At 55.1% G+C, this 26702-nt stretch overlaps 2 protein-coding genes across 2 annotated transcripts; one reads left to right on the top strand and one right to left on the bottom strand.

Moving 5' to 3' along the window:
• The first annotated feature begins 484 nt into the window (after positions 1 to 484).
• ERCC1 (ERCC excision repair 1, endonuclease non-catalytic subunit) lies at positions 485 to 10545 on the top strand. The gene is made up of 11 exons (XM_060258400.1): positions 485 to 838; positions 2069 to 2186; positions 3639 to 3736; positions 3860 to 4123; positions 4536 to 4639; positions 5378 to 5477; positions 5636 to 5712; positions 8010 to 8109; positions 8596 to 8667; positions 10009 to 10077; positions 10266 to 10545. Exons 3-11 carry the CDS (start codon positions 3650 to 3652, stop codon positions 10317 to 10319), a joined length of 927 nt encoding a protein of 308 aa, XP_060114383.1. The 5' UTR covers positions 485 to 838; positions 2069 to 2186; positions 3639 to 3649; the 3' UTR covers positions 10320 to 10545.
• A 598-nt stretch (positions 10546 to 11143) lies between these two features.
• On the bottom strand, positions 11144 to 15754 carry POLR1G (RNA polymerase I subunit G). The gene is made up of 3 exons (XM_060258383.1): positions 15659 to 15754; positions 13947 to 14082; positions 11144 to 13488 (listed from the first exon to the last, which is right to left on the bottom strand). The coding sequence occupies exons 1-3, from the start codon at positions 15672 to 15674 to the stop codon at positions 11517 to 11519; spliced, it is 2124 nt and encodes a 707-aa protein (XP_060114366.1). The 5' UTR covers positions 15675 to 15754; the 3' UTR covers positions 11144 to 11516.
• Positions 15755 to 26702: the final 10948 nt, after the last annotated feature.

Here is a 26702-nt window from a genome sequence, read left to right as displayed (position 1 = left end):
AAATGGGGTGGCCAGAACTCCCTCTGGAGTTCAATGATGCTTGTCACATCCTTTATCTTGGCTCCACCCCTAATGTCTCCTGGCTCCACCCCCAAAGTCCCCAGATTCTTAAATTGGACTTGGCAACCCTACTGCTCTGGTCTATTGTTCCTTGCTTCTGGTCCCACCTTCTTTGTTACTTACAGCATCCCTGCAACTTCCGAGTAATGCCTGGGGAACTGGCATTGCAACTGGTCTCCAGGCAATGGAGATCAGGCCCCCTGCACAAAATAGGAGCTTTGGAGGCTGAACTGTATTGCATTTTAACGTCTCCCCCACCTCCGGCTCCAGACCCCACATTTCCCCATGAATTTTCCAGCCTGGGATGACCAATCTGGCAATGCGCCTCCCGGCCACAGAGGGCGTGCTGGGCCACAGCAGCTGCGTGGGAGTTTACAGGCACTTCCTGTTCTGCCCGGAAACAAGGCGGAACCATAGAGGGAGTGGGCTAGAGCGGCCTCAAAGCCCTGAGAAGCGAGGAAAAGCGCTTCCTCTTGCTCTGCGTTGCAAAGGCGCTCACAAAGTGGGCCCGGCGTTTCCTCTCTGCCGACCACAGAGACGGCAAAGGGTCTTTTCTGGCTCCGCTTCGCAACCATAGAGTCCGGGGGAGGACCAAAAAGTTGCCCCGTCTAGAAGAACCGGCGCGTCCGGCCTCCATTGAGGCCCGCGGGAGAAGGACCCCGGAGGCTGCCGGCCGGCCTCCGCCGCCCAGGGTCGATTGGGCGCTCTAGGTGGCCAACTCTATGGTGCCGCGGCCTTAGAAACGTCTCCGCGTCGCGAGGTGGTGCGCATGCGCCAGGTGAGCCTCGGCCATTGGGCGAGCAGCAGCCAATCGGGAAGCGCCTCTTAGGCCAATCAGGCAGAGGGCGGCCCACGTTGCTGGGGGGCGGGGGTGGGAAAGAGGTCATGACCCCAGGGGGGTTCCCGGAGTCTCTGCCCGCGAAGAGCTTCCAGTTCTGTCCCCGCAGCTGCCACCTCCTGGGGCTGCAGACCTAAGCGAGGACTCCCCGGGGAGTCAAATATTTGCTCCAGCCAGGCCTCAGATTCAGCAGGATATCCAGGGGATAAGATTTCGCCTGCATGCGTGCACACAAAAACCTCTACCCAGAATTAAACTTAGTCGGTGTTCAAGATGATGATATTGGATTTATATCCCACCCTGCACTCTGAATCTCAGAGCAGCTCACGGTCTCCTATCCCTTCCTCCACAAACAGACACCCTGCGAGGTGGGTGGGGCTGAGAGGGCTCACACAGCAGCTGCCCTTTCAAGGACAACTCCTACGAGAGCTATGGCTGACCCAAGGCCATTCCAGCAGGTGCCTTTAAACAGAGGCTAGAGGGCCATCTGACAGCAATGAGGATCCTGTGAATTTAGGGGGAGGGATTTGTGAGTTTCCTGCATTGTGCAGGGGGTTGGACTAGATGACCCTGAAGGTCCCTTCCAACTCTAGGATTCTATGATTCTTCAGGAGGTGGTGGGCTCTCCTTCCTTGGAGGTTTTTATACAGAGGCTAGATGGCTATCTGACAGCGATGAAGATCCTGTGAATTTAGGGGGAGGTGTTTGTGAGTTTCCTGCATTGTGCAAGGGGTTGGACTAGATGACCTTAGAGTTCCCTTCCAACTCTAGGATTCTTCAGGAGGTGGTGGGCTCTCCTTCCTTGGAGGTTTTAAACAGAGGCTGGATGGCCATCTGACAGCAATGAAGATCCTGTGGATTTAGGGGGAGGTGTTTGTGAGTGTCCTGCATTGTGCAGGGGGTTGGACTAGATGGCCCTGGAGGTCTCTTCCAGCTCTAGGATTCTATGATTCTTCAGGAGGTGGTGGGCTCTCCTTCCTTGGAGGTTTTTCAACAGAGGCTGGATGGCCATCTGACAGCAATGAAGATCCTGTGAATTTAGGGGGAGGGATCTGTGAGTTTCCTGCCTTATGCAAGGGGTTGGACTAGATGACCCTGATTGGAGGAGTGGGGAATCAGCCGGTTCCTAGGCATACTATGGTGTTAGCTGTTGTGTTTCCCTTTTGACAGCATCTTGATGCAGGCCAGGCAACAGGCACTTGTGCAGTTCCAGCTTCTGCATACACATTCCCCCTCCAAAACCAGGCAGCATGTAGACATTGGGCAGGGCCATAGTCTCAAGACGCCAGTAAGTTTTATTTAATATAATTATTTAAAACATTTATTATTAGCCACTTTTCTGTCTTACAGGAACTTAAGGTAGCTTGCGATGTAAATAATAATTAGACATAGAAACCACAAATTAAAATTAATAATTTAAAACTGCTGGTGGGCAAAACTCATCAAATGGTGTGCTGAATAAAACTTTTGGCTGCTTCCTTGAGATCAAGAGTAAGGGGGCCAGTTGCGCCTCCCCAGGGGGGCTGTCCCATAACTGTGGGGCTGCCCTGAAAAGGCCCTCTCTTGTGTACCCACCAAATGAGGTTCTTTAGTTGATGGGACCCTCAAGAGGCCGCGTTCAAGCCACGGTATCTCCTGTTAACTCATTTTTATGAGGGCCGGATCAGACATAAATGAGACTTTGTTGGGCCAGGCCATGTGTGTACCTACTTAAGATTAGGTAGCAGAGATATAAGAGGGAGCCCTGCGGCGCAGAGTGGTAAAGCTGCAGTACTGCACTCTGAACTCCCTGCTCACGACCTGCGTTCGATACCAGCAGAAGCTGGGTTCAGGTAGCCGGCTCGAGGTTGACTCCGCCTTCCATTCTTCCGAGGTCGGTCAAATGAGTACCCAGCTTGCTGGGGGGGAAAGCGTAGATGACTGGGGAAGGCAAGGGCAAACCACCCAATAAAAAGTCTGCCGTGAAAACGTGAAAGCAACGTCACCCCAGAGTCGGAAACAACTGGTGCTTGCACAGGGGACTACCTCTACCATTTTTTTACCTGAAATATAAACTTTATAAGGGACACAGAAAAATGCAATTAAAGATTTTTTAAAAAATCTTAAAACATTTAGCACTCATTGGTCTTAAAGCTGCTTTCTTTATATTTCTCCCCTGAGATCCAGGGAACTGGGCAAAGGAAGCTCTGGCTCTTTCCTTCCTCCCCCAGAGGACCAGGAGCGGGAAGAGCCTCAGCCAATAGAAGGAAGAGAGGCTTGACTTAGTAGCTCTGCTGTGCAATTGAGAGAGCCTGGCAAAGCAAGCTATTCTTCCCCCTCTTCCTCCCCATGGGAGGAGCCTCAGCCAATGGAGAAAATAGAGGTTTTGCTCTGTAGCTCTGCTGTGCGATTGAGCAAGCCTTGCAAAGCAAGCTGTGATGCAGAAGGAAGCAGATGACAGCCAGTGCTGGAGGGCCTGATAGGAACTCTCCGGGAGCCTGATTCAGCTACCGGGCTGCATGTTTGACACCCTTAAGTTAAGGAGTAACAGACCGCCAACATACAATGAAAAATGCCTTTCCCTGCCTAGGATCCTAGGGAGCTGCTGCCAGAGCAGACAGCCTCATGCTAGAGAGACTGAGGGTCTGATTCAAAAGAAGGCCACTTTGTGTAGTTGGCAAGAGTCCCACGCAGCCGCCCTCCAGCTGTGGTAAGCAAGATGGAAGGCGGTTCTGAGAGGTTCATTCTTGACTCTTTCCAGGAGCTCTCGAGATGGAGCCTCGGCCAGCTGGGACCACCGTTGAAGGGAGGAAGAAGTTCACCGTGAAGATGCAGGAGGAGGATGACAATATGGCACCGGTATAAAGGGGGGTGGGGTGTCTCCTGGGGCCCTCCTTGCCTCTGAGCTCTTGCTGGTGCAGACACCGCAGTGGGTCTTCTCAGTTTGCACACACCCTTTCAATTCTGTTTTCCCATTGGCAGGCACGGCTGCTCTTCAAGCCCTCCAGCACTTCAAGCCCCTCCCCGGCTCCTGAGGCTCCAGTTCGGCCAGATGCGGCCACCTATGCAGACTATGTCGTGGAGAAAGCGGGCACCTCCACAGCCATCCAGGCAAAGCCAGCAGCAGCAACCAAACCCCACAGCTCCCTGGCCGTGCAGGGGAACCTGGAAGGCAAAGAGCCACCCCTGAATCCTGCTCCAAAACTGGGGGCCAAGCTCAACTCCATCGTTGTCAGTCCTCGGCAGGTGGGAGAGGGCAGAGCGAGAAGGAATACCCGGGCCAGCCTCCAGCTTGGAGCTTTCTGGCGGGGCTGTAGAATGAAAGCTGGTCTTATTTCACCAGCCAAATGGTCATGAACGATGGGGATGCTCCAGGGCTGAAAAAGAGTTGTGAAATCTTGAATGTGGGGTGGGGGCTGAACCTTGAAGCTGCAGAGGGGTGCAGACCTCCCAAAGCTCAAGACAGGCTACAGTTCAGGCCCCTGGGACAAGGCTGCTTGCAAATAACCCACCCCTTAGAACCTCCCAGTTCTGACAGACCACTTTTACTCCTCTCCCTCTCCCGTGGACGCTAGTCCAGTGGCTGTTTGTGGCAGAGCTGGGTGGATTCTCCTGCCTTCTCTCTCAGTCTCTGACTGGGCTTCCCTTCTTTCCTCAGCGGGGCAACCCCATCCTGAAGTTTATCCGCAACGTGCCCTGGGAGTTTGGCGAGATTGTCCCCGACTATGTCCTGGGCCAGAGCACCTGCGCCCTGTTCCTGAGGTGAGAATTTGCGCAGTGTCTCAAGCATGCATACAAGCAGCTGTCCTGGTTCCAGAAGCATTCGGCTGCTTTTCTAGACATGTCTGGTTCCCACTGAAAGAATCTGAAATTCAGCTCTGCTGCCTTCCTAACCTTTAGTGGGGAAGGCCAACCTGCCTCATAGGGTGTCTGCTGTGGGGAAAGGAAGGGAAGGAGGCTGTAAGCCTCTCTGAGACTGGGCGAAGGGCGGGGGATAAATCCAGTCTCTTCTTTACTCCCACAACCTCCAGCCCTTCTCCTCACTATCCCTTCCTCGCCAAAACCACACAGTCCCTCCCACTGAGTGAGGACTTTCTGGGCCAAGCGGGCTTCAGCGCTCCAGCATTGGAATGTTCATGAACAATCTGTGACGCCATCCAGGGGAAGGCAAAGATGGACAGCGGTGGTCGGCCATCGCTTGCCTCTGCGTAGCAACCCTGAGCTTCCTTGGTGGTCTCCCTTACAAACATTCACCAGGGCTGACCCCGCTTAGCTGCAGAGATACGATGAGAGATGAGATCAGGCCAGCCTGGGCCACGCAGAGCAAGCGAGTCATCTTACATTCAAGCGAAGGGGGCATTACACCTGCGGAAGCTGTTGAGGCCTAGAGAAACATGAAGCTTGTCCTCATGGGGCCGAAATGCAATTTTGAAACACGCATCACAGTTCCTGTTGATGCCCTGACTAGCGACTGTCCGTCTGTCTCTCATCCGCCTGCAGCCTCCGCTACCACAACCTGAAGCCCAACTACATCCACGAACGCCTTCAGAGCCTGGGCAAGACCTACCTGCTGCAGGTGCTCCTCATTCATGTCGATGTGGTGAGAGACTCCAGACCCCAAGGATACCCACCCTCGCTGCCCCCTTTAGTCCTCCCTGCTCCCTCACGGCTCTGCGCAGACCTCTTCTGTTCTGCGTCTGCATTTCCCTCCCCTCCCCTTTCCGCTGGCTCAGGCTGTGCCCCCTCTGCTTCCTTTAGAAAGACCCTCACCAGGCCCTGAAGGAGCTGGCCAAGATCTGTATTCTGGCAGACTGTACCCTGGTCCTCGCGTGGAGGTGAGGGCGGAGACTCGGGTGACGGGGAGGTTCTCTGTGCAACAGGGCGGTAGCCAGGATTTCATGGGTTGGCGGGCCCACAGCAGAATTTTTTGGGAGGGGGGCCACCCAATTTGGCAGCCCAGGGCTCTCGGCACTGTAAGTTGCCTTAAGTTCCACAAGCTAACCCCACCTCACCTGGGCAGTCACAGCAGCTCTTGGAGAGCCAGTTTGGTGCAGTGGTGAAGTGTGCAGACTCTTATCTGGGAGAACCGGGTTTGATTCCCCACTCCTCCACTTGCAGCTGCTGAGATGGCCTTGGGTCAGCCAGAGCTCTGGCAGAGGTTGTCCTTGAAAGGGCAGCTGCTCTAAGAGCTCCCTCAGCCCCACCCACCTCACAGGGTGTCTGTTGTGGGAGAGGGAGATAGAGATTGTGAGCTGCTCTGAGACTCTTCGGAGTGGAGGGCAGGATATAAATCCAATAGCTTCATCTACCTCACAGGGTGTCTGTTGTGGGGGAGGAAGGGAAAGGAGATTGTGAGCTGCTCTGAGACTCTTCGGAGTGGAGGGCGGGATATAAATCCAATATCTTCATCTACCTCACATGGTGTCTGTTGAGGGGGGGAAGGGAAAGGAGATTGTGAGCCGCTCTGAGACTCTTCGGAGTGGAGGGCGGGATATAAATCCACTATCTTCATCTACCTCACATGGTGTCTGTTGAGGGGGGGAAGGGAAAGGAGATTGTGAGCCGCTCTGAGACTCTTCGGACTGGACGGCGGGATATAAATCCACTATCTTCATCTACCTAACAGGGTGTCTGTTGTGGGGGAGGAAGGGAAAGGAGATTGTGAGCCGCTCTGAGACTCTTCGGAGTGGAGGGCGGGATATAAATCCAATATCTTCATCTACCTCACAGGGTGTCTGTTGTGGGGGGAGGAAGGGAAAGGAGATTGTGAGCTGCTCTGAGACTCTTTGGAGTGGAGGGCGGGATATAAATCCAATATCTTCATCTACCTCACAGGGTGTCTGTTGTGGGGGGAGGAAGGGAAAGGAGATTGTGAGCTGCTCTGAGACTCTTCGGAGTGGAGGGCGGGATATAAATCCAATATCTTCATCTACCTCACAGGGTGCCTGTTGTGGGGGAGGAAGGGAAAGGGGATTGTGAGCTGCTCTGAGACTCTTCGGAGTGGAGGGCAGGATATAAATCCAATATCTTCATCTACCTCACAGGGTGTCTGTTGTGGGGGAGGAAGGGAAAGGGGATTGTGAGCCGCTCTGAGACTCTTCGGAGTGGAGGGCAGGATATAAATCCAATATCTTCATCTACCTCACAGGGTGTCTGTTGTGGGGGAGGAAGGGAAAGGAGATTGTGAGCCGCTCTGAGACTCTTCGGAGTGGAGGGCAGGATATAAATCCAATATCTTCATCTACCTCACAGGGTGTCTGTTGTGGGGGAGGAAGGGAAAGGAGATTGTGAGCCGCTCTGAGACTCTTCGGAGTGGAGGGCAGGATATAAATCCAATATCTTCATCTACCTCACAGGGTGTCTGTTGTGGGGGAGGAAGGGAAAGGAGATGGTGAGCTGCTCTGAGACTCTTCGGAGTGGAGGGCGGGATATAAATACGATATCATCTTCTTCTGTTCCCCCCACCCCTTTCTTATGTGCTCCTCTCTCAGAGAAACAGAGACCTCTCAACTCCCCCCCCCCCCCTTTGCTCTGCAAGGTGTGTTAGGGAAGGGGAGGGGGGGGGAAGTGAAAAACCATCAGTAATGCTACTACTTGTTCAGAATGGTGGTGAGCAAAGGGGACAGATTGGGGAGGGGCCATATAGTTGCAAGGGGGGTTGGCAGGATGGGCCTGGCCCCTCCCAGGCCTGCTGTGCAACCAGCAGAAGAGCCATGCTGGTCAGGGGGCTGGGGGAGGGAGGCAGAAAGGCACCTTCCCGATCTCAGAATTGTCGGGTGCCCCCCACGCCCTCCCAAGAGCCATACCTCAGGGCCTAGCAACAGGGTGCCTTGCCCTTGCCTCCTCCTCCCCAGGTTTGCGCGTTCAGGCCTCCCGGTGCGTCCTGCGCTTCATTAACTCCGTCCCCAGGCAGGCACAAGCCCAGTCCCGATTGGGATTGTGGTATGTGGAGGGAGAGGGGTCTAACCCCTCCTCCCAGTGCATCGTTTTCCCAGCCTGAAATGCCCCCGGAGGCCTCCCCCCCCCCCCCAGGGAAACTCTGACCTGTGATGAGCGACGCACAAGAGAGTCGCCTGCCCCTCTGGTAGGTCTCTTGAACCAGATTCCCCCGGTTTCCTTTTCCAACCTGCAGCCCGGAGGAAGCAGGACGCTACCTCGAAACGTACAAGGCCTACGAACAGAAGCCGGCGGACCTGCTGAAGGAGAAGGTGGAGCAGAATTACTTGTCCCGAGTAAGAGCCCCCCCCCCCTTGATTTATTAAAACTTTCGTCTCCTGATTCAGCTTGCCATTCAAGGCAACTTGCAGCAACAGCTCAGAAACATGTTCCATTTAGACAGAACCAGCCGACCCCAAATCTTTGTGGCACAGGAAGTAGCTGGAGGCAGGGCCCGGGGGCACTCCTTCTGACCTCTGCAGCACCCCCACCCCAGCTGTGCCTCGCCTGGCATCTGCTGCCCCTTGCCCCTACGTGGCTGGTCCTGATTGGACAGGGGGAGGGCTGGCAGTTATGAGAGTCAGCAATCCCAGCAGGCCCGATGCCCCCCCCAGTTCAGCTTTTTTGGGTGGGGTCACCAGCCATGAATTCCTACATTCCTACATTGCCTTTTTGAGGCCTGCCAGAGCTCACACCAAGAACTGGGGGGGTATTAACAACTTTCAAGGCGAGATAAGCTTTGCCAGAGGTCAGGCGCTGAGGTGGTTCTGCTCCTTTCCCAGGTGACTGACTGCCTGACCAGCATCAAGTCAGTGAACAAGACGGACACGCTGAGCCTCCTCTCCACGTTTGGAGTAAGTAGCTTCTCTTCTGGGGCCGGGCGTCCCTTCCCCTCCCCCTCTCAGACCACCAAGCGCCTTTCAGAAAGGCACAGAGTTCAGATTGTGCACCTCGGATTCCTCCCTGCCGCAAACTTCACCACCAAAGAAGGTTCCAGACTGCCTGCCCCAACCGTTCTTTGGAGCCAAGTTAGTTCAGAGGAAGTCTGTGGGGCGTCACGCTAGGATCAGCGTGCCACAAAACTTCCGTAGGGCCTGCAAGACTATCCTTTTGAACATACGAAGCTGCCTTATACTGAATCAGACCTTCAGTCCATCAAAGTCAGTCTTGTCTACTCAGACTGGCAGCAGCTCTCCAGGGTCTCAAGCGGAGGTTTTTCACACCTATTTGCCTGGACCCTTTTTAGTTGGAGATGCCGGGGATTGAACCTGGGACCTTCTGCTTACCAAGCAGATGCTCTACCACTGAGCCACCATCCTTCCCAACTGGCCTTCGCTTAATGCGGATTTCAGTATACTACATATGGCCCTCATAAACTACCGAGAACACTTAGAACACAGCACTGTAAATGTTAGTTTTAATTTTGATGGTTTTAATTAGCAAATTATATTGTACTGAGAAAATGTTTTATATTGTAATTCTGTAATTGGGATATGTTGTGAGCCGGCCTGAGCCTGCTTTGGCGGGGAGGGTGGGATATAAATAAATAGTATTATTATTATTAAGTCACCACCCTTAAAGCAGGATCCAGGATAAAGCCCGGGGGGGGGGGTGCGTGTAAAGTTTGGTTAAATTGCAGCTGACTGGTGGGTGCCCTTGCCTGCCTCTGCGTAGCAACCCTGGGCGCTCCCTTGGTGGTCTCTCATCCAGTTTCTGAGCAAGGCCAACCCCGCTTAGCTTCCAACCTCTGGCCACCCTGGACCACCCACAGCAGGGCAGAGGCAAACAGGGGCAGTTTCATCTACTGCCCTTCTCTGGGGGGCAGTCCGGGGTTCCCTTGGTGGTCTCCCATCCAATCCCAAGCAGGGTCGACCGGGTTTAGCTTCAGAGATCCGATAGGCTCAGGCTAGCCAGGCCATCCAAGTTGGCACGGGACTACTAAATCCTTGTTTAACCCCATCTCAGCCATTTTCAAGAGGTCTCTCTCTCTCTGGCTTCTCCCCTGCATCTGAAGAAGTGTGGACACCTGCAAAAGCATGTACCTTGAATGAAACTTCATTGGTCTTAAAGGGGCCACTTGTCCCGTCCGTTTACTGAGGACACCCTCTCTCTCGCCCACCTCTTGCCCTCCAGAACCCTTGTGCCGCGTTGGGCTCAGCCCCTCCTTAATTGCAGGGCTTCCTCTTGCCTTGCAGTCCCTGGCCAGCCTAGGTGAAGCCTCCAGGGAAGAGCTCTCCCTCTGCCCAGGGATCGGGCCCCAGAAGGTAAGCAGGGAACACGTCCCGCGGGGAGGATGGGACAAAACGTTCTGGATAATCCAAAGACAACTGGGAGAGGGGGGTTGTCCCTTGCAGCTTCCACAGACAAGATACAAAGGAGCCCTGCCTGCGACTTGTTTGCAAGGCCCACAGAAACGATGTCCCTTCCTCACCTCTCTTCTCTCTCCTCCCAGGCCAAGAGGCTGTATGACGTTCTCCATGAGCCGTTTCTCAAAGGCCCCAAATGAGCAGAGGGCACCCTGACCAGACAAGGGATCGTGCACTTTGGTGGGGGGGGAGCAGTGTTGGTTCCCCCTCTCTGCCTGAGCAGCCCCTCGCCAGCAATGCCTTCTGGGAAAGCCAACAGGCTCAGCTCAAGCCAGCTCCTGGAAGGGGGAAGAGAAGCTGCCTTCTGCGGAGGTGAAATTAACACAACAGACCTTGCAATAAAAGGACCACAACTGGCAAAATAAATCCCAAAGGCAGCCTGTTTTTTGGGGGGAGGGGGGCTGCCTGGAGGTGTATGCCCAAGAAGAGTAGCCTTCCATCCCTGAACCAGGACTTTGTGGGTAGCAGGCGCTCCTGTGCCTATTAGGCCACACCCCCCTGATGTAGCCAATCCTCCAAGAGCTCATAGGGCTCTTCATACAGGGCCTACTGCAAGCTCCAAGAGGATTGGATAGACCAGGGGTGTGTGGCCCAAGGGTGGGATTCTAGCAGGAGCTCCTTTGCATATTAGGCCACACACCCCTGCTGTAGCCAATCCTCCAAGAGCTTCCAGGGCTCTTCGTACAGGGCCCACTGCAAGCTCAAAAAAAGAAGCCCTGCGGGCCTGAACACAACACTTCTGGTTCCCTCTTTAGCTGCAAATCGTGCCAGGCCAGCCCACCCATCCCACGCAAAGCACTCCCTGAGAATCCCAGCCGTGCCCCCACAAAGAAGGGGCTGCCCTTGGATGCCCCCCAGCAACAAAAGAGCAGCCTCGAGGGGGGGGGGGCAGGCGGCACACAGATTGGGGCTGGGCCCCCACGCAAAACTGAGCAAGACAACAGACCAGGCAGCTTCCGCAGCGAGCTTTCTCTTTTTCTTCCTTTATGGGCAAGGACTTCAGATAGCAGCAGTGGCGCAGAGCCAGGAGATACAGCCTGGGCCAGCTGTGCCCAAGATCTAGCCAACATGCCTGAAGGCGCACGGGGACTAGTAGGATCCAGCCCCTCGACATGTCAGGTGAAAGCATCACAGCTTAAAACACTCCTCCCTCAAACCCAACAGGCAAGCTGGCCAGACCGTTCTCCCAGGGTGGGTTTCCCCCTCTTTTAAAACCGCAGGGCAAGGCGAGAAAGAGCCTGATGTTAGCAGAAGCCTCCGTGCACCAGAAGCGGGCTTTGCAGGACAGATGCATGGGATCCAAGCCCACTGAGGCCTGGGCCCCAATGCTCCTGCCCCTAGGAGTCCCCCCCTTCCTTCTCCAGCCCCTCCTGGGCAGCCTGCCGCCTGCGATGCTCCTTCTTCTTGCGCTTCTGGCTCAGCTCCTCCCTGCCGGGCTCCACCTCCTGCCCTCCCCCTCCCCCCAAGGGTGTGTCCAGCCCAGCCCAGCTCTCCGCTTCCTGCGGGACAGGCTGGGCTGCCTCCTCCAGCTTCTCCTTCTTCCTCTTCTTCTTGGCTTTGTGACTTGAGCTGCCCGCCCAGGGCTCCTCCCCGGCCAAGACCAGCCCACCCTCTAGGGCAGGTCCCGGGCCACTGGAGTCCTGCAACACCTCAGCAGCACCTTCCTGGCTGCTGAAGAGCTCGGGCGACGCTGCCTGCTCTTGGCTTCTTCCCTTCTGTGTTCCCTGGGTCACCTCCTCTGTCCCTGGGAGACTGTCCTCTCCTGCCTGGGTCTCAGAGTGCCCTCCCAACAGCCCCTCTGCCTCTCCCACCAGCTCCTCCTTCACCTCCTGGTCCCCCTTCCTTTTCTTCTTCTTCTTGCTTCTGGGACCAAGATCCAGCGCCCCACCAGACACGAGGCCATCCTGGGCAAGAAGTTCAGAGTTTGGCTGGGAGCAGATTCCCGACAGCGTGGCCTCTGCCTCTCCCCCCATCTCCTCCTTCAGGTCTCTTTCTTTCTTCCTTTTCTTCCTCTTGCTTAAGGAAGCCAGATCCTCCATCTCAGCAGGCAGAGGACCATATTGGGCAACGGCCGCAGGGTCTGGCTGGAAGTCGACCGGCCTTGTCCCATCCTCCTGGTGCAGGCTTGTGGCCTCTGCCTCTCCCCTCGTCTCCTCCTTCACGTCTCTTTCTTTCTTCCTTTTCTTCCTCTTGCTTAAAGAAGCCAGATCCTCCATCTCACCAGGCAGGAGGCTGTTCTGGGCAACCGCTGCAGGGTCTGGCTGGAAGCTGATTGGGTTTGTCCCATCTGCCTGGTGCAGGCTTGCGGCCTCCGCCTCTCCTCTCGCCTCCTCCTTCAGGTCTCCATCCTCCTTGCTTTTCTTCATCTTCTTCTTCTTCCTCCTGGGACCTGCAGCCTCTGCCTCGCCAGAGAGAAGCCCGCCGTGGGCAAAGGCTGCAGAGTTTGGCTGCGCCTCTGGCAAGGAGCTGACTGCCGACCCAGCTGTGCCGTCTTCCTCCTCCCTCTGCAGCGGGGCCGCTGCCTCTTCTCCCAGCTCCTCCTTCGCTTGTCTGTCATCCTTCCTTTTCTTCTTCTTTTTGCTTGCAGGAGCCACATCCTCTGGGTCGCCAGAGAGGAGATTGTTTTGAGCTTCAGCGGCAGAGCTTGGCTGGGAATCAGCTGCCAATGGGACTGCCCCGTCCTCTGCCTCCCCCACCATCTCCTTCAGTTTCCGGTCCTTCTTCGTTTTCTTTTTCTTCTTGCTTCCGGAAGCTGCATCCTCTGGGTCGCCAGAGAGGAGATCATTTTGGGCATCGGCCACAGAGCTTGGCTGGGAATCAGCTGCCAACAGGACTTCCCCGTCCGCTTCATGCTGGCCTCCAGCCCCAGCTTCCCCAGGCTCTGTGGCTTCCCCCAAAGGCATCGCAAAGAGAGGCGGCTGGTTCTCCTCTCCCTGATGCTTCTTTTTCTTCTTCTTTCTCTTCCTGGGAGGCTCCTCTGTTGCTCCAGGCAGGGGAGCGCTCTCTGAGCTGTTCCCGAAGGGCAGGAAGCGTTGCTTGAGGCCTGCTGGGATCTGGGGGGCTGGCCTGGCCGCCACCGGGAAAAGGGGCTGGTTGCCGCTGGAGCCCCCATTTGTCTCGCAGATACTCAGGGAGCCGCTGAAGGGTGAGGAGCAGGCGAGGCGGTCCCCGTGGCCAGAAGGGAGCAGCAGGTGAGCCCCGGCCAGATGCTCCAGAGCCGCCCGAACGTGGAAGGTCTTCTCTGTGCCGCCCGGCTGCGACGCCTTCAGAGTCTGGGAGCCCAATAAGGATACGGAGAGGCCATCAAAGCTGAAGAGCAAGCGGATCCGCGTTACAAGCGGCCCATAAAACAACAGTTGCCACCAAGGCTCCCTCCAAGCTGCAGAGTCTTGTGAGCAAAAAGTCTACTTTGGGAGCTCCTAGCTTTAGCATTGTGAGCTCCTGTATAAATTAGCGCGCTCTGGGGGAGTCATCCTTCCTGAGCCAAGACAAAAATGTGTGAGCTGGAGGCTAAACATCTGTGAGCTAGCTCACACTAACTCAGCTTAAAGGGAACACTTGTTGCCAACCTTTCCCGATGCCTGCCAGAATGGGGCCTCCTTTTAAACAACTGGTGTGACAGCCTCGTTCCCCCCCCCCCCCCCCCCTGCTCATCACATATAGCACAAAGAGTACCAGTTGGGAGTCCTGTCTCTCTGCAGAACACCCCCCGCTGCAGCATGCCTCTCTCTCCCAATCGAAGGCCTGGAGAGCCCAAAAACACCCACCTCTCTGGGCTGAAGGCGGAGGGGGTTCGGATCAACCACAGCTCTTTGGAAGAGTCCTGCAGCGTCTCTTGGGAGAAGGGCCAAGGGCAGAACGGAGCGTCTGTGAAATCTGGGGGGCACTTGAAGCGCGGAAGGCCTGCAGAGAGAAAATGAGCGAGTCAAGCAAGGCAGCCCCCTATCTCACGCCCACCTGGTCTCCAAAGAGGAGCCAGACACCCCCAGATGTGCCACTTCAGTCCTGTGGTGGCATGTTAGAGCCCAGTAGGGGTGGCCAAACTTGCTTAATGTAAGAGCCACATAGAATAAACGTCATGTCTGAGAGCCACAAGACATGAATGTCAGCCACAAGGGAGGGAGAGAGGGAAGCAGATGGAGGAAGGGGGGAGGTGGAAAGAAAGCAACTTTAAATGACTCCTCCAAGCTGCTGGCTGGCTTGGCGAAGTGATTTAAAGAACAGATGCCTTCTCTATGCAGTGGTGGGTGCTTCAAGAAGAAGACTGCAGATTTATACCCCGCCCTTCTCTCTGAATCGGACTCAGAGCGGCTCACAATCTCCTACATCTCCACAACAGACACCCTGTGAGGTGGATGGGGCTGAGAGAGCTCAGACAGCAGCTGTACTTTCAAGGACAACCTCTGCCAGAGCTATGGCTGACCCAAGGCCATTCCAGCAGCCGCAAGTGGAGAAGTGGGGAATCAAACCCAGTTCTCCCAGATAAGAAGAAGAGACTGCAGATTTATAACCTGCCCTCTCTGAATCAGAGACTCGGAGGGCTTACAATCTCCTATATCTCCTTCCCCCACAACAGACACCCTGTGAGGTGGGTGGGGCTGAGAGGTTCTGACAGAAGCTGCCCTTTCAAGGACAACCTCTGCCAGAGCGATGGCTGACCCAAGGCCATTCCAGCAGCCGCAAGTGGAGGAGTGGGGAATTAAACTCGCTTCTCCCAGATAAGAAGACTGCAGATTTATACCCTGCCCTTCTCTCTGAATCAGAGACTCAGAGGGCTTACAATCTCCTATATCTCCTTCCCCCACAACAGACATCCTGTGAGGTGGGTGGGGCTGAGAGAGCTCTGACAGAAGCTGCCCTTTCAAAGACAACCTCTGCCCTTCTTTCGGAAGGACTCAGAGCAGCTCAAAATCTCCTACATCTTCTCCCCCCACAACAGACACCCTGTGAGATGGGTGGGGCTGGAGAGAGCTCTCACAGCAGCTGCCCTTTCAAGGACAACCTCTGCCAAAGCTGTGGCTGACCCAAGGCCATTCCAGCAGCTGCAGGTGGAGGAGTGGGGAATCAAACCCGGTTCTCCCAGATAAGAGAGCTCTGGCTGACCCAAGGCCATTCCAGCAGCTGCAAGTGGAGGAGTGGGGAATCAAACCCGGTTCTCCCAGATAAGAGTCCGCACACTTGACCAAGCAGGCTCTCCTCCCACACACAATACGTGTGAAAGAGCCACAGTTCGGCCGCCCCTGGCCCAGTGCATGCAACTCCACCCCCCTCCCAGCCCCAGTCCAGGAAAGCGGGTCGGGCTCCAGCCCCCTCCCGAAGGGGTCCCAGTCCCCCCCACGCCCCGGCTTCAAGTCCTGCAAAGGAGAGCGCGGCAGCAAGCAAGCGCCTGGCTCCGGCCGCCGGCCCTCTCCCCTCCCTCGCAGCCCCTGCAGCAGCCCGGCTGCCCCAGCGAAGCCCACGGCCTCCCCGCCCGGCTCACCCTGCGGCGCCTCCATGCCCTGCTGCCCACGTGCGCCTCCCTGGCCCCGCCGCCGCTTCCGGCTTCTCCGGACGCTTCCATGCACGCCGCGGGGAACGGGGGTGGCGCGTAGGGGTGACGTCACTGGCACCCCCGACTGCTCCAGTTGGCACCGTCCCGCTCCTTAAAGGGGAAGCCGGCCCTTTTCCGGCCCTGGATCCAAGCGGGCAGCCCTGTTCGTCTGAAGCAGTTGAACAAAGCAGGAGTCAAGTGCATCTTTAAGACCAACCAATTTTTATTGAGAACGTAAGTTTTCGTGTGCTCTTAAGCACACTTCCTCAGACGAGGAATCCAGCACAGGGAGCAAAGCCATACAGAGTTGAGCAGAGCCAAACAGAGTTGGTAGGCAGTGGCCCACAATGCAACATGGTACAGATTTAAGAACCAATGACAGTGAAGTAAAATTATCTGGTGGGCAGGGGTTGAGAATGTAAAATGGTGCAATGGCAGAATAGTAAAATTAACAAATGGAGCAAACCTTTGATCTGAGTAGCTTGAGCATGTGAAAGCAACAAAACAGCAGTATGCAGTAAAATTAACAAATGGAACAAACCTTTGATATGAGTAGCATGAGCATGCGAAAGCAACAAAACAGTAGCATGTCAAAATTTGAGATTGTCTGCCAATGACAATGGGAGATGGGTTCAATATATGTAATGGGATAAGCAACCAAAGTCCCTGCTTGAGTGTGTCAATGCAGCTAAAAGAGAAATACATTGGACAGTGATGTTCTTCTCCACCTAATTTACTTTTTAACATGTACACATAATTCTAGCTTGCCATAGGAAAAAGGAATACAATAAAATATAGTGAAAACGGGTAAAGCATATGTAATAGGATATACAGCCAATAGGCGCCTGGCGCCGATCCGGAGTGACTTTGCTGCTTTTGAGGGGGAGGTGCAGCCAGGGAAGGGGAGGGGAGGGGGCTGTGCTGCCCCTGAGTGGCCCGGGATTCGCATTGGAGCCAGCCCAGGTGTAGCTGCAGGAAAGGCTGGGAGGGGGAGCAGGGTGGCAAGCAGCAGCAGCTCTGTCTTGGCCTGGAGCAGGAGGGACGGTTGCCAACGCTGGCCTGGAGATGAGGAGGGGGGGGCTCAGGAAGGCAGAGGGGGAAAGAGTCCAGCGGGGATGCGGCGCCACTCTGGAATACCCATCTTCCTAGACTCTCTGGTATTCTATAGAGTCTGCACTGCAAAGTAGCCATTTCCTTCTGGAGAACCAAGCTCTGCTTTATTGTATCCCACACTGATGAGGGAAGGGTTCTGCCCTGAGGAGCTTACAGTCTCTACCCAACCAGCAGATGATGGAGTACAAGTGGGATTCTGGACTTAGGCGGTCCTTCCCTTGTCTGACCCAGCAGGGCTCTTCTGATATTCTTCTCAGGGGAAGGCCTCAGCCTCTCTGCCCTGTTGTTGGCCCTCCAGAGGAACTGGCTGGCCCTTGTGTGGGACAAGAGGCTGGACTAGATGGACCCTCCCTGGTCTGATCCAGCAGGGCTCTTCTGAGGTTCTTCTCAGGGGAAGGCCTCAGCCTCTCTGCCCTGTTGTTGGCCCTCCAGAGGAACTGGCTGGCCCTTGTGTGGGACAAGAGGCTGGACTAGATGGACCCCCCCTGGTCTGATCCAGCAGGGCTCTTCTGAGGTTCTTCTCAGGGGAAGGCCTCAGCCTCTCTGCCCTGTTGTTGGCCCTCCAGAGGAACTGGCTGGCCACTGTGTGAGACAGGAGGCTGGACTAGATGGACCCCCCCTGGTCTGATCCAGCAGGGCTCTTCTGAGGTTCTTCTCAGGGGAAGGCCTCAGCCTCTCTGCCCTGTTGTTGGCCCTCCAGAGGAACTGGCTGGCCACTGTGTGAGACAGGAGGCTGGACTAGATGGACCCTCCCTGGTCTGATCCAACAGGGCTCTTGTGATGTTCTTCTCAGGGGAAGGCCTCGGCCTCTCTGCCCTGTTGTGGGCCCTCCAGAGGAACTGGCTGGCCCCTGTGTGAGACAGGAGGCTGGACTAGATGGACCCTCCCTGGTCTCACTCAGCAGGGCTCTTCTAGTGTTCTTCTCAGGGGAAGGCCTCAGCCTCTCTGTCCTGTTGTTGGTCCTCCAGAGGAACTGGTTGGCCACTGCTAGAGGCAGGAGGCTGGACTAGATGGACTCTCCCTGGTCTGATCCGGCAGGGCTCTTCTGATGCTCTTCTCAGGGGAAGGCCTCAGCCTCTCTGCCCTGTTTCTGGTCCTCCAGAGGAACTGATTTGCCTCTGTGTGAGGCCGGAGGCTGGACTCAGTGGACCCTCCCTGGTCTGACCCAGCAGGGCTCTTCTGATGTTCTTCTCAAGGGAAGGCCTTGAGAAGCAACCAATTTACACAATACAAGTAATTTCCACAAGTGCATCCTTGGCAGGCCCTGGTTCCCCGGGCTGGGGAATGCAAGCCCCAGAACTGCTTTTGGCCCCTCCCCAGCAGTGTCCGTGCAAGCCCAGAGGGTCCCCTCCCACAGAGAGTGAGCTGGCGGGACCTTGCCCACTCCCCCCCCCCCACTAGGAAGGTCCCCCTGGCTATGGGCTGTGAGGGGCAGTGCAGGAGACTGTGCTCAGGTGTTTCAGGGGGCAGGTACGTGCAAGTTGCAAAGGGAGGAACTGCAAGGCCAGGGTGGCATCGGAGGAAAAGGGGTGGAAATGGGAACCAGCAATGTACTGGTAGAGCACTGGGCTAGGATCTGGGAGAGCCAGGTTTGAATCTCCACGTTGCCATGGGCGACCTTGAGCCAATCACGCCGTCTCAGCCTAGCCTGCCTTACAGAGTTGCTGTGAGCATAAAAGGGGGGGAAGATTGTGTGAGTCACCTTGGGGAGAAAGGTGAGGGGTAAATGAAGGGGAGAACTGTAAGTGGGAAGAGAGGGCTGCTCTCTTCCCTTAAGCAGCTGAAATGGGATCCCATCGCCTTTGCTGCTCTTCCACGTGGATGCTGGATTCGGATGCACGGAGAAAGAGACCCCTTCTCTGGAGTGCATCGATGCCCCCACCCCCCGCCACCTTAAGGCGGTCTCGCTTTACTCTGGTATCGCTTTACTCTGCTCTGGTAAGACCTCACCTGGAGTCTTTTGTTCAGTTTTAGGCACCACAATTTAAGAAGGATCTAGACAAACTGGAACAGGTCCAGAGGAGGGTGATGAAGATGGCGAGGGGTCTGGAGACCAAGTCCTATGAAGAAAGGTTGAAGGAGCTGGGGATGTTTAGCCTGGAAAGGAGGCGACTAAGAGGTGATAGGATCACCATCTTCAAGGACTTGAAGGGCTGTCATGTAGAAGATGGTGTGGAATTGTTTTCTGTGGCCCCAGAAGGTAGAACCAGAACCAATGGGTAGAAATTAAATTAAAAGAGTTTCCGTCTCAACATTAGGAAGAACTCCCTGACCGTTAGAGCGATTCCTCAGTGGAACAGGCTTCCTCGGGAGGTGGTGGGCTCTCCTTCCTTGGAGGTTTCTAAACAGAGGCTAGATGGCCATCTGACAGCAATGAAGATCCTGTGAATTTACGGGAAGGTGTTTGTGAGTTTCCTGCATTGTGCAGGGGGTTGGACTAGATGACCCTAAAGATCCCTTCCAAATCTATGCTGTTCCACTAATATCCGCTGGGTGTCGCTGGTGTGACGGTGTTCGGATTTCTGCGCCAAAGCGAAGTCCAGCCGGGAACATTTCAGAGCGACTACTGCATGCGCTGGAGCGTCATTGGGTATACTAACCCATCTTCCACTATATTTTAATGTATTTTTTCTAATGGCAAACTAGAATGATATTTATATGTGTGTTACATGTTTCAGTTAAACCTTTGAGAAACTTATGCGCTCTTTTTAACCCAGAGCTAACATTACAACAGACTCTTATTTATGGCACTTCACGCCTAATGACATAGACATCAGTCTGCTATTCTGATGTATATTGCCTTGTTTCTGTTTTAGTCCAGTCAACCCAGACGAAAAAAAAAAGGTAAAGGTAGTCTCCTGTGCAAGCACCAGTCGTTTCCGACTGGGGTGACGCTTTCACATTTTCACGGCAGACTTTTTATGGGGTAGCTTGCCATTGCCTCCCCCAGTTTTTGAGTTATCTGAGCCCCACCCCCACCCCTTGACATCATGGGACTTGGAGTGTCTCAAACTATGCATCAGTAGTTCTTTCTTTAGTCTCTGCCTTTTACATAAAAAGCTGCCAATACTTTTCCTTTGGTGCTGCTTGCAGAGTTTGGTGTAGTGGTTAAGCGCGTGGACTCTTATCTGGGAGAACCGGGTCTGATTCCCCACTCCTCCACTTGCACTTGCTGGAATGGCCTTGGGTCAGCCAGAGCTCTCTTATCTGGGAGAACCGTGTCTGATTCGCCACTCCTCCACTTGCACCTGCTGGAATGGCCTTGGGTTAGCCATAGCTCTTGCAGGAGTTGTCCTTGAAAGGGCAGCTTCTGTCAGAGCTCTCTCAGTCCCACCTACCTCACAGGGTATCTGTTGTGGGGGGAGAAGATAAAAGAGATTGTAAGCTGCTCTGAGTCTCTGATTCAGAGAGAAGGAAAAGGAAAGGTCCCCTGTGCAAGCACCAGTCGTTTCTGACTCTGGGGTGACATGGCTTTCACAACGTTTTCACAGCAGACTTTTGACAGGGTGGTTTGCCCTTGCCTTCCCCAGTCATCTACGCTTTCCCCCCAGCAAGCTGGGGACTCATTTGACCAACCTCGGAAGGATGGAAGGCTGTCAACCTGGAGCTGGCTTCCTGAACCCAACTTTTGCCGGGATCGAACTCAGGTCGTGAGCAGAGCTTAGGACTGCAGTACTGCAGCTTTAACACTCTGCACCACGGGGCTCTTTCAGAGAGAAGAGTGGAGTATAAATCTGCAATTCTTCTCTGCTAGAGTATTGAGGGCTGTTTTGGGCACAAGGGACTACTGAGCAAGAGAGAGAGAGACTTAATTGTGGAGTTTCCGAAGCCTGCAGCTCCAAAGTCTGCTGCTCTTTCAGATTCGGGTTCCTGGGTCTCTTTATTCACGCTTGGGTTGCTGAGAAGCCTTTGCCAAGCAAATGTTCACAGAGGCACTTATTCCAAACCAGACAGTATCTCTTTTTCTGGCAGGATCCCTGTCAGCTCCGCCCCCCCCCCCATGAAAATATTTGTCCTGGCACTCTTTGGGGAGGTTTTGGGAGGGCAGCTGTGGGTGCCCTGCAAATGACCTGGCCACCGTGTGGTGTAGCATCAGCCACCATGTTTGGTTGGGCACGGAGAAGGCACCATGTGCTTCTGGTCGTCTGGCCCTTCTCTGGAATTCTGTCCCTGGTCTTTGGCTGTCTCTGGAGACACTGGAGCCTCCGTGGGGCCTCAGGACTTGGCTGCTCAGCTCCCCAGCAGGGGAGAGGGGAGTTCATGTGTCTGGAGAGGTCTGCTGCAGGTCTCCCTTCTGTGCATTTATTTCTTGTACAGAACATCATGGCTGAATTTACCATCTGTGTGCACTGTGGCCTCACATCAGACTTCCTGAGCCTCTGGGCACCACCTCACCCCCCCCCCCCCAAGTGCCTATGGGAAAGGAAGGGGAAAGGGATAGATCAGGGGTGTCAGACATGTGGCCCGCAATGTTCCCTCTTAGCTGCAGAGTCTCGTGAGCAAAAATCCCTCTTTATGAGCTACTGTTATTGAGGTTGTGAGCTGCTGGCGTTAAAGTTGTGAGCTACTACATAAATTATTGTGCTCTGGGGTTATCCTTCCTGAGCTAAGGCAAAAATGTGTGAGCGGGAGGCTAAAAACCTGTGAGCTAACTCACGCTAACTCAGCTTAGGGGGAACAGTGGTGGCCCAGGGGCCGGATCAGGCCCTCAAAGGGCTCCTACCAGGCCTCCAAGCAACTGGCTGTCATCTGCTTCCTTCTCCCTCCCTCTTGTTTCCTTCTGCAGCACAGCAGAGCTACTGAGCCAAACCTCTCTTCCTTCTGTTGGCTGAGGCTCCTCCCCCTCCTGGTCCCCTAGGGAAGGAAGGAGAGAGCCAGAACTTCTTTTGCCCACTTCCCTGGATCCCATGGGGAAAATACAAAGAAAGCACCTTTAAGGCCAAGTGCTATGCCTGCGTATTAGTTTGCCTGATGCCTTCTTCTTCGAGTTTGGACCCTCACAGGTGAGCTCAACCCAAGAGAGGGAAGATTTCCCAACACAGGCTTTCTGGGAGCTGCTTTAGTCGACACTAAAGGGTCAAGGGTGTGAGGTCTCGATATCAGGGCCCTGTCAGGGCAAGGAAGGAAGTGCGCAGCTGGGCAGCTTTGTTATCGGGAGCTCTCACGCGTGGCTCAAAGACAAAACTAGAAACGCTCTTCTTGGCTCCCTCTGGAGACGTCTGTCAGCTCCACGAACACCAACCCACTTCTGCCCCCTGGGTCACTTGAGGGGATTGCACATGGAAATGCACAGCCCTGCTAATAACTCTGAGATAATCCGGACGCGTTTATTAACGGAGCGTGCCTCCCCAGTCCCCCACCCCACAACTAATGTAGCTTCAGTATCACAACAGCCACTGGGGGGACAAACTGGGGTTGCCAAGTCCAATTCAAGAAATATCTGGGGACTTTGGGGGTGGAGCCAGGAGACATTGGGGTGGAGCCAAGAGCAAGGCTGTGACAAGCATAACTGAACTCCAAAGGGAGTTCTGACCATCACATTTAAAGGGACTGCACACCTTTTAAAAGTCTTCTTTCCATAGGAAATAATGGATAAGGGCACCTTCTTTTGGGGTTCATAGAACTGGACCCCCTGGTCCAACCTTTTTGAAACCTGGGGGGTATTTGGGGGAGTGGCACTGGATGTTACACTGAAAATTTGGTGCTTCTATCTCAAAAAACAGCCCATCCAGAGCCCCAGATACCCACGGATCAATTCTCTATTATTTTCTATGGGAATAAGTCTCCATAAGGGAATAATAGAGTTCCCAGCAGACATTTCCCTCCCCTCCCCCGCTTTCTGATGACCCTGAAACGGGAGGGGGGTTCCAAACCAGGGGATCCCCTGCTCCTACCTGGGGATTGGCAACCCTGGGACAAACGGACCCTCTGGTGCGGGCCATTTGCAGCCAGCCCATCGCCCAGGGATCCCCCAGAGGTGTGGGTGTGAGTTCCCTCTTCCCTCAAAGGAGCTGCTGTGTTTCCCTCCCCCCCCTCATCCCCCCAGAGCAGCCCCTCTGAAGGCCCTCTTGCCCCAAACCACTTCAGACCGGGGCCGCAGCCACGCTTGGAAACCAGAAACAAAACAAGGAAACAGGAACGGGGCCGCACTATTTTGAGACGTCCCCGGCATGAGAGGCCTGCTCCGGAGGAAGCGCCTTGTGGCTGTGGGGTGAGCCAAGGACAGAGTTGCCCAAATTCCATTTTTAACCGCGACCCTTCCAAAGCCCCCTCTCCGGTTCCCAGGTCCCCTCCCAGTAGATGGGTGGCTGTTCCCTTCCTCTTGGCCAGACAGGCCAGCAAAGGGAAGCGCAGCTCTGGAGTTTTAGCAGGGGGGAGGGTAAAGCGGGGAGGGGGGCTCACAAATCATGGCTGGGGGGGGGGGTTGCAAAGACCAAGTAAGAAGATAGGGCAGGATTGGGTTAGGGTTGCCAGCCTCCAGGTGGGGCCTGGAGATCTCCACTTTTACAACTGATCTCCAGCTGGCAGAGATCAGCTCCCCTGGAGAAAAAGGGCTGCTTGGAAGGGTGGACTTGATGACCTTGCACCCTGCTGAGGCCCCTCTCCTCCCCAAACCCCTGTTCCCTGGAGGGTCAGATGCTGAAGCTGAAGCTCAAATCCTTTGGCCACCCAATGAGAAGGGAGCCCTCCCTGGAGAAGACACCGATGCTGGGAAAGACAGAAGGCCAAAGAAGAAAGGGATGGCAAAAGAGGAGACGGCTGGACAGCGTTACTGATGTAACTAACACGAATTTGAGCAGACTTCGGAGGATGGTGGAAGACAGGAGGGCCTGGCGTGACTTTATCCACGGGGTTGCAAAGAGTCGGACTGGACTGTGCGACTGAACAATAACAAATTTGAGAGTTTCCTGCAGGGGCTTGGACTAGATGACCCTGGAGATCCCTTCCAACTCTAGGATTCTAGGAAGCAGATAAGCAGAGGGGGGGGAGCAGAGTTTGGGGGGGGGCAAAGGCCACCAACTCACGAGGCCTGCCTGCCTGCCTTTCACTTTGGGGGCACTGCAGCGCCTTCCAGGTCTGGTTTTGTAGGGGGGGGGGCTTGCCTTTTGTTCTGTCCCGTTTTTCACATCTGACACAAACCCCATCAGTCTCCGTTGTTTGTTTTGTACGAGGAACTCAAAGGCCACCGCTGGAACTTCCTGACACTTGATGAAATATGGAGCCCTGAGAATGACCCCCCCCCTTCTGCCCTGCACCCTCTGCTGCCATCCCTCAGTGCCGCCACCCTCCCCATGAAGCATTTCCTGCCCCCCCCCACCCTCCGTCTGTCTTTCCCAGTTGGGTCAGGAAAGCCGTATTTCTTTCCCCGAGGAGGCCGTGCCCACAGCCAGGACGGAGATGTGTCACCAGAGCTCTTGAGGAAGGGGGGCTCCGGCGGCACAGGCCGCTTAAAATAGCCCTTTCCCAACCAGGAGCTGGAGGAAAGTGGGCTGGCGAGCTGCAGCCTCTGCCACAGACTCCCTGTGGGACCCCAGTCAAGAGCCCTGGGCTTTCTAATCCGACAGTCGCCCTAGCAGGGCCCTGCGCGGGTGCCTGGACTCCGCTTAGCAATTCCTCCACCTTCCGATGCCCTTCAGTGAGGAAGCCCCCTCCCTGCCTCTCTGTCCGTCTCTTATCTCATTTCTGCCTCACCCTTCCTGCAAACAGCTGAGGGTGGCTGGTGGGGGGGGGCACCTCTCCTCTTTGGCAGCCTTAGACCACAATTTCTTCTTCTTCTTAGAATCAAAGTTGGAAGGGACCTCCAGGGTCATCTAGTCCAACCCACTGCACAATCTAGCCTCTGTTTAAAAACCTCAAAGGAAGGAGAGCCCGCTACCTCATGAGGAAACCTGTTACACCTAGGAACCACTCTGTCAGGAAGTTCTTCCTAATGTTAAGCCGGAAACACTTCTTCTTCTTCTTCATCTTCATCTTCTTTTTCTTCTTCTTCTCCTTCTTCTTTGTCTTTGTCTTTTTCTTCTTCTTCATTGTCGTCTTCTTCATCTTCTTTGTTTTCATCTTCTTCTTCTTCTTTGTCGTCTTTGTCTTCTTCTTCATCTTCTTCGTCTTCTTTTTCTTCTTCTTTGCTGTCTTCTTCTTCTTCTTCTTTGTCTTGTTCTTTGGCTTCGTCTTCATCTTCTTCTTCATCATTGTCTTTGTCTTCTTCTTTGTCTTCTTCTTCTTCCCCCTCTCCTCCTCCTCCATCTCTTGTGGCATATCAAGCACCTAAAGCTGCCTGCAGATGTGGTCTTCCTTGGGTTGCAGGGTCCAGTGCTTGGAGACCAAGGCAAGGGGATTTCCTCTCTCTAGGTTGCATCTGTCCTTTCTCAGAGCTTCTCCACATCAGGAACAGAGCCAGGCTCACTGAAGGCCTTGCAAGTGTGTGTGGGGGGAGCTTCATGGTGGAGGGTCTGAGGCCCCTGCTGGTTAGCCCAGGGTCAGCCACTGAGGCGGTGTGGAGCAGGAGAGATGCAGAGGGAATCTGTGCGGGGGGGGGGGGGCTTCCAGGCCCCCCGGCCATGGCTTGATCTCTGCTCCGGATGGAGCAGGTGCAGGTGGCAAGAGCACAGGGGGCCTCTGGAGCATTCTAGGGTTGCCAAGTCCAATCCAAGAAATATCTGGGGTATTTGGGGGTGGAGCCAGGAGCAAGGCTGTGATAGGCATCATTGAACTCCGAGGGGAGTTCTGGCCATCACGTTTCAAGGGACGGCACACCTTTTCAATCCCTCCCCTCCATTGGAATTAACAAAGGACAGGGGCACCTTCCTTGGGAGCTCACAGAATTGGACCCCCTGGTCCGATCCTTTTGAAACTTGGAGAGTACTTTGGGGAGAGGCACTGGATGCTATACCGAAAATCTGGTGCCTCTAACTCAAAAAACAGCCCCCCCTCCAGAGCCCCAGATACACATGGATCAATTTTTCATTATTCCCTATGGGAATTGTTCTCCATAGGGAATAATGGAGTGTTCTGCTGACATTCCCCCCCCCCCACACCGCTTTCTGATGACCCTGAAGGGAGGGGAGGGCCTCCAAACCGTGGGATCCCCTGCCCCCACCTGGGGATTGGCAACCCTAGAGTAGGTGCAGAATGCCCGGCTCCGGCCACACCCCTCTGGACGTGAAGGATGCCCCCAAAGCAGCCGGGAGCCCCTCCTGGGCTCTGAAGCACTGGCCAGGCCTGCTCTCCCCCCCCCCCCACCACACCCACACACAGACATGCACTGCAAGGGCTGTATTTCATCTCCTTGGGCAGGCAGGCCTGTTTGGACGGAAACGCACTTCTCACTTCGAGTATTTCCCGTCCTTTCCCAGCGAATAAACATCCCCTGACCCCTCGCCTCCGTGAGGGCCGAGGGGGGTGGTTTCCTTCCCCCATACCGGTGCCCTTTGACCCCCACCACCGTTGTGCCAAGTGGCGCTGTCTCCCCTACGGACCGCTGGGCGCCCCGGGCCTGATCCGCCCTAAGGCGCCAGAGCCCCTCTTCAGCCATTCCTGGCCCCCCACCCCAGTTTGTGCAGCCAGCGCCTCTTGCAGCCTCTGAACCGACCCACTGGAGGGGCTTGGAGAGGGTGTCGGTGCGGCAGCTATTTATAGAGCCCTCTTCCTCCCTGGCGCTGGACGGACCGGTTATTTTCAAGCAGGATTCTTCCCCGCCCCCGCCATGCACACACCCACACTAGTGGTGACCAATTCTTCCCCCTCCCCACCACCACCTTCTTGGCCACGGCTATCTCCTGAAAGGACAGAAATAGCTGAGAGATGCGTTTCGGTTGTTTATTTCCAAGGACTGACACCGGAAAGGACCTGTGGAACTCCCTTCCCCAGGAGATTCGGCCTG

The sequence above is a fragment of the Heteronotia binoei genome, chromosome 17, assembly GCF_032191835.1.
Source record: "Heteronotia binoei isolate CCM8104 ecotype False Entrance Well chromosome 17, APGP_CSIRO_Hbin_v1, whole genome shotgun sequence".
NCBI lineage: Eukaryota > Metazoa > Chordata > Lepidosauria > Squamata > Gekkonidae > Heteronotia > Heteronotia binoei.
Note: the sequence above shows the minus strand (reverse complement) of the source record. Positions and strands in the feature narration are given on the sequence as shown.

Coding starts and splice junctions, on each gene's coding strand:
- ERCC1 (XM_060258400.1), top strand. CDS start 3,650: ATGGAGCCTCGGCCAGCTGGGACCACCGTTGAAGGGAGGAAGAAGTTC. Junction 8,668..10,008: donor GCCTCCTCTCCACGTTTGGA/GTAAGTAGCTTC, acceptor CTTGCCTTGCAG/TCCCTGGCCAGCCTAGGTGA. Junction 10,078..10,265: donor CAGGGATCGGGCCCCAGAAG/GTAAGCAGGGAA, acceptor CTCTCCTCCCAG/GCCAAGAGGCTGTATGACGT.
- POLR1G (XM_060258383.1), bottom strand. Junction 13,489..13,946: donor TCCGCCTTCAGCCCAGAGAG/GTGGGTGTTTTT, acceptor CTTGCTCTTCAG/CTTTGATGGCCTCTCCGTAT.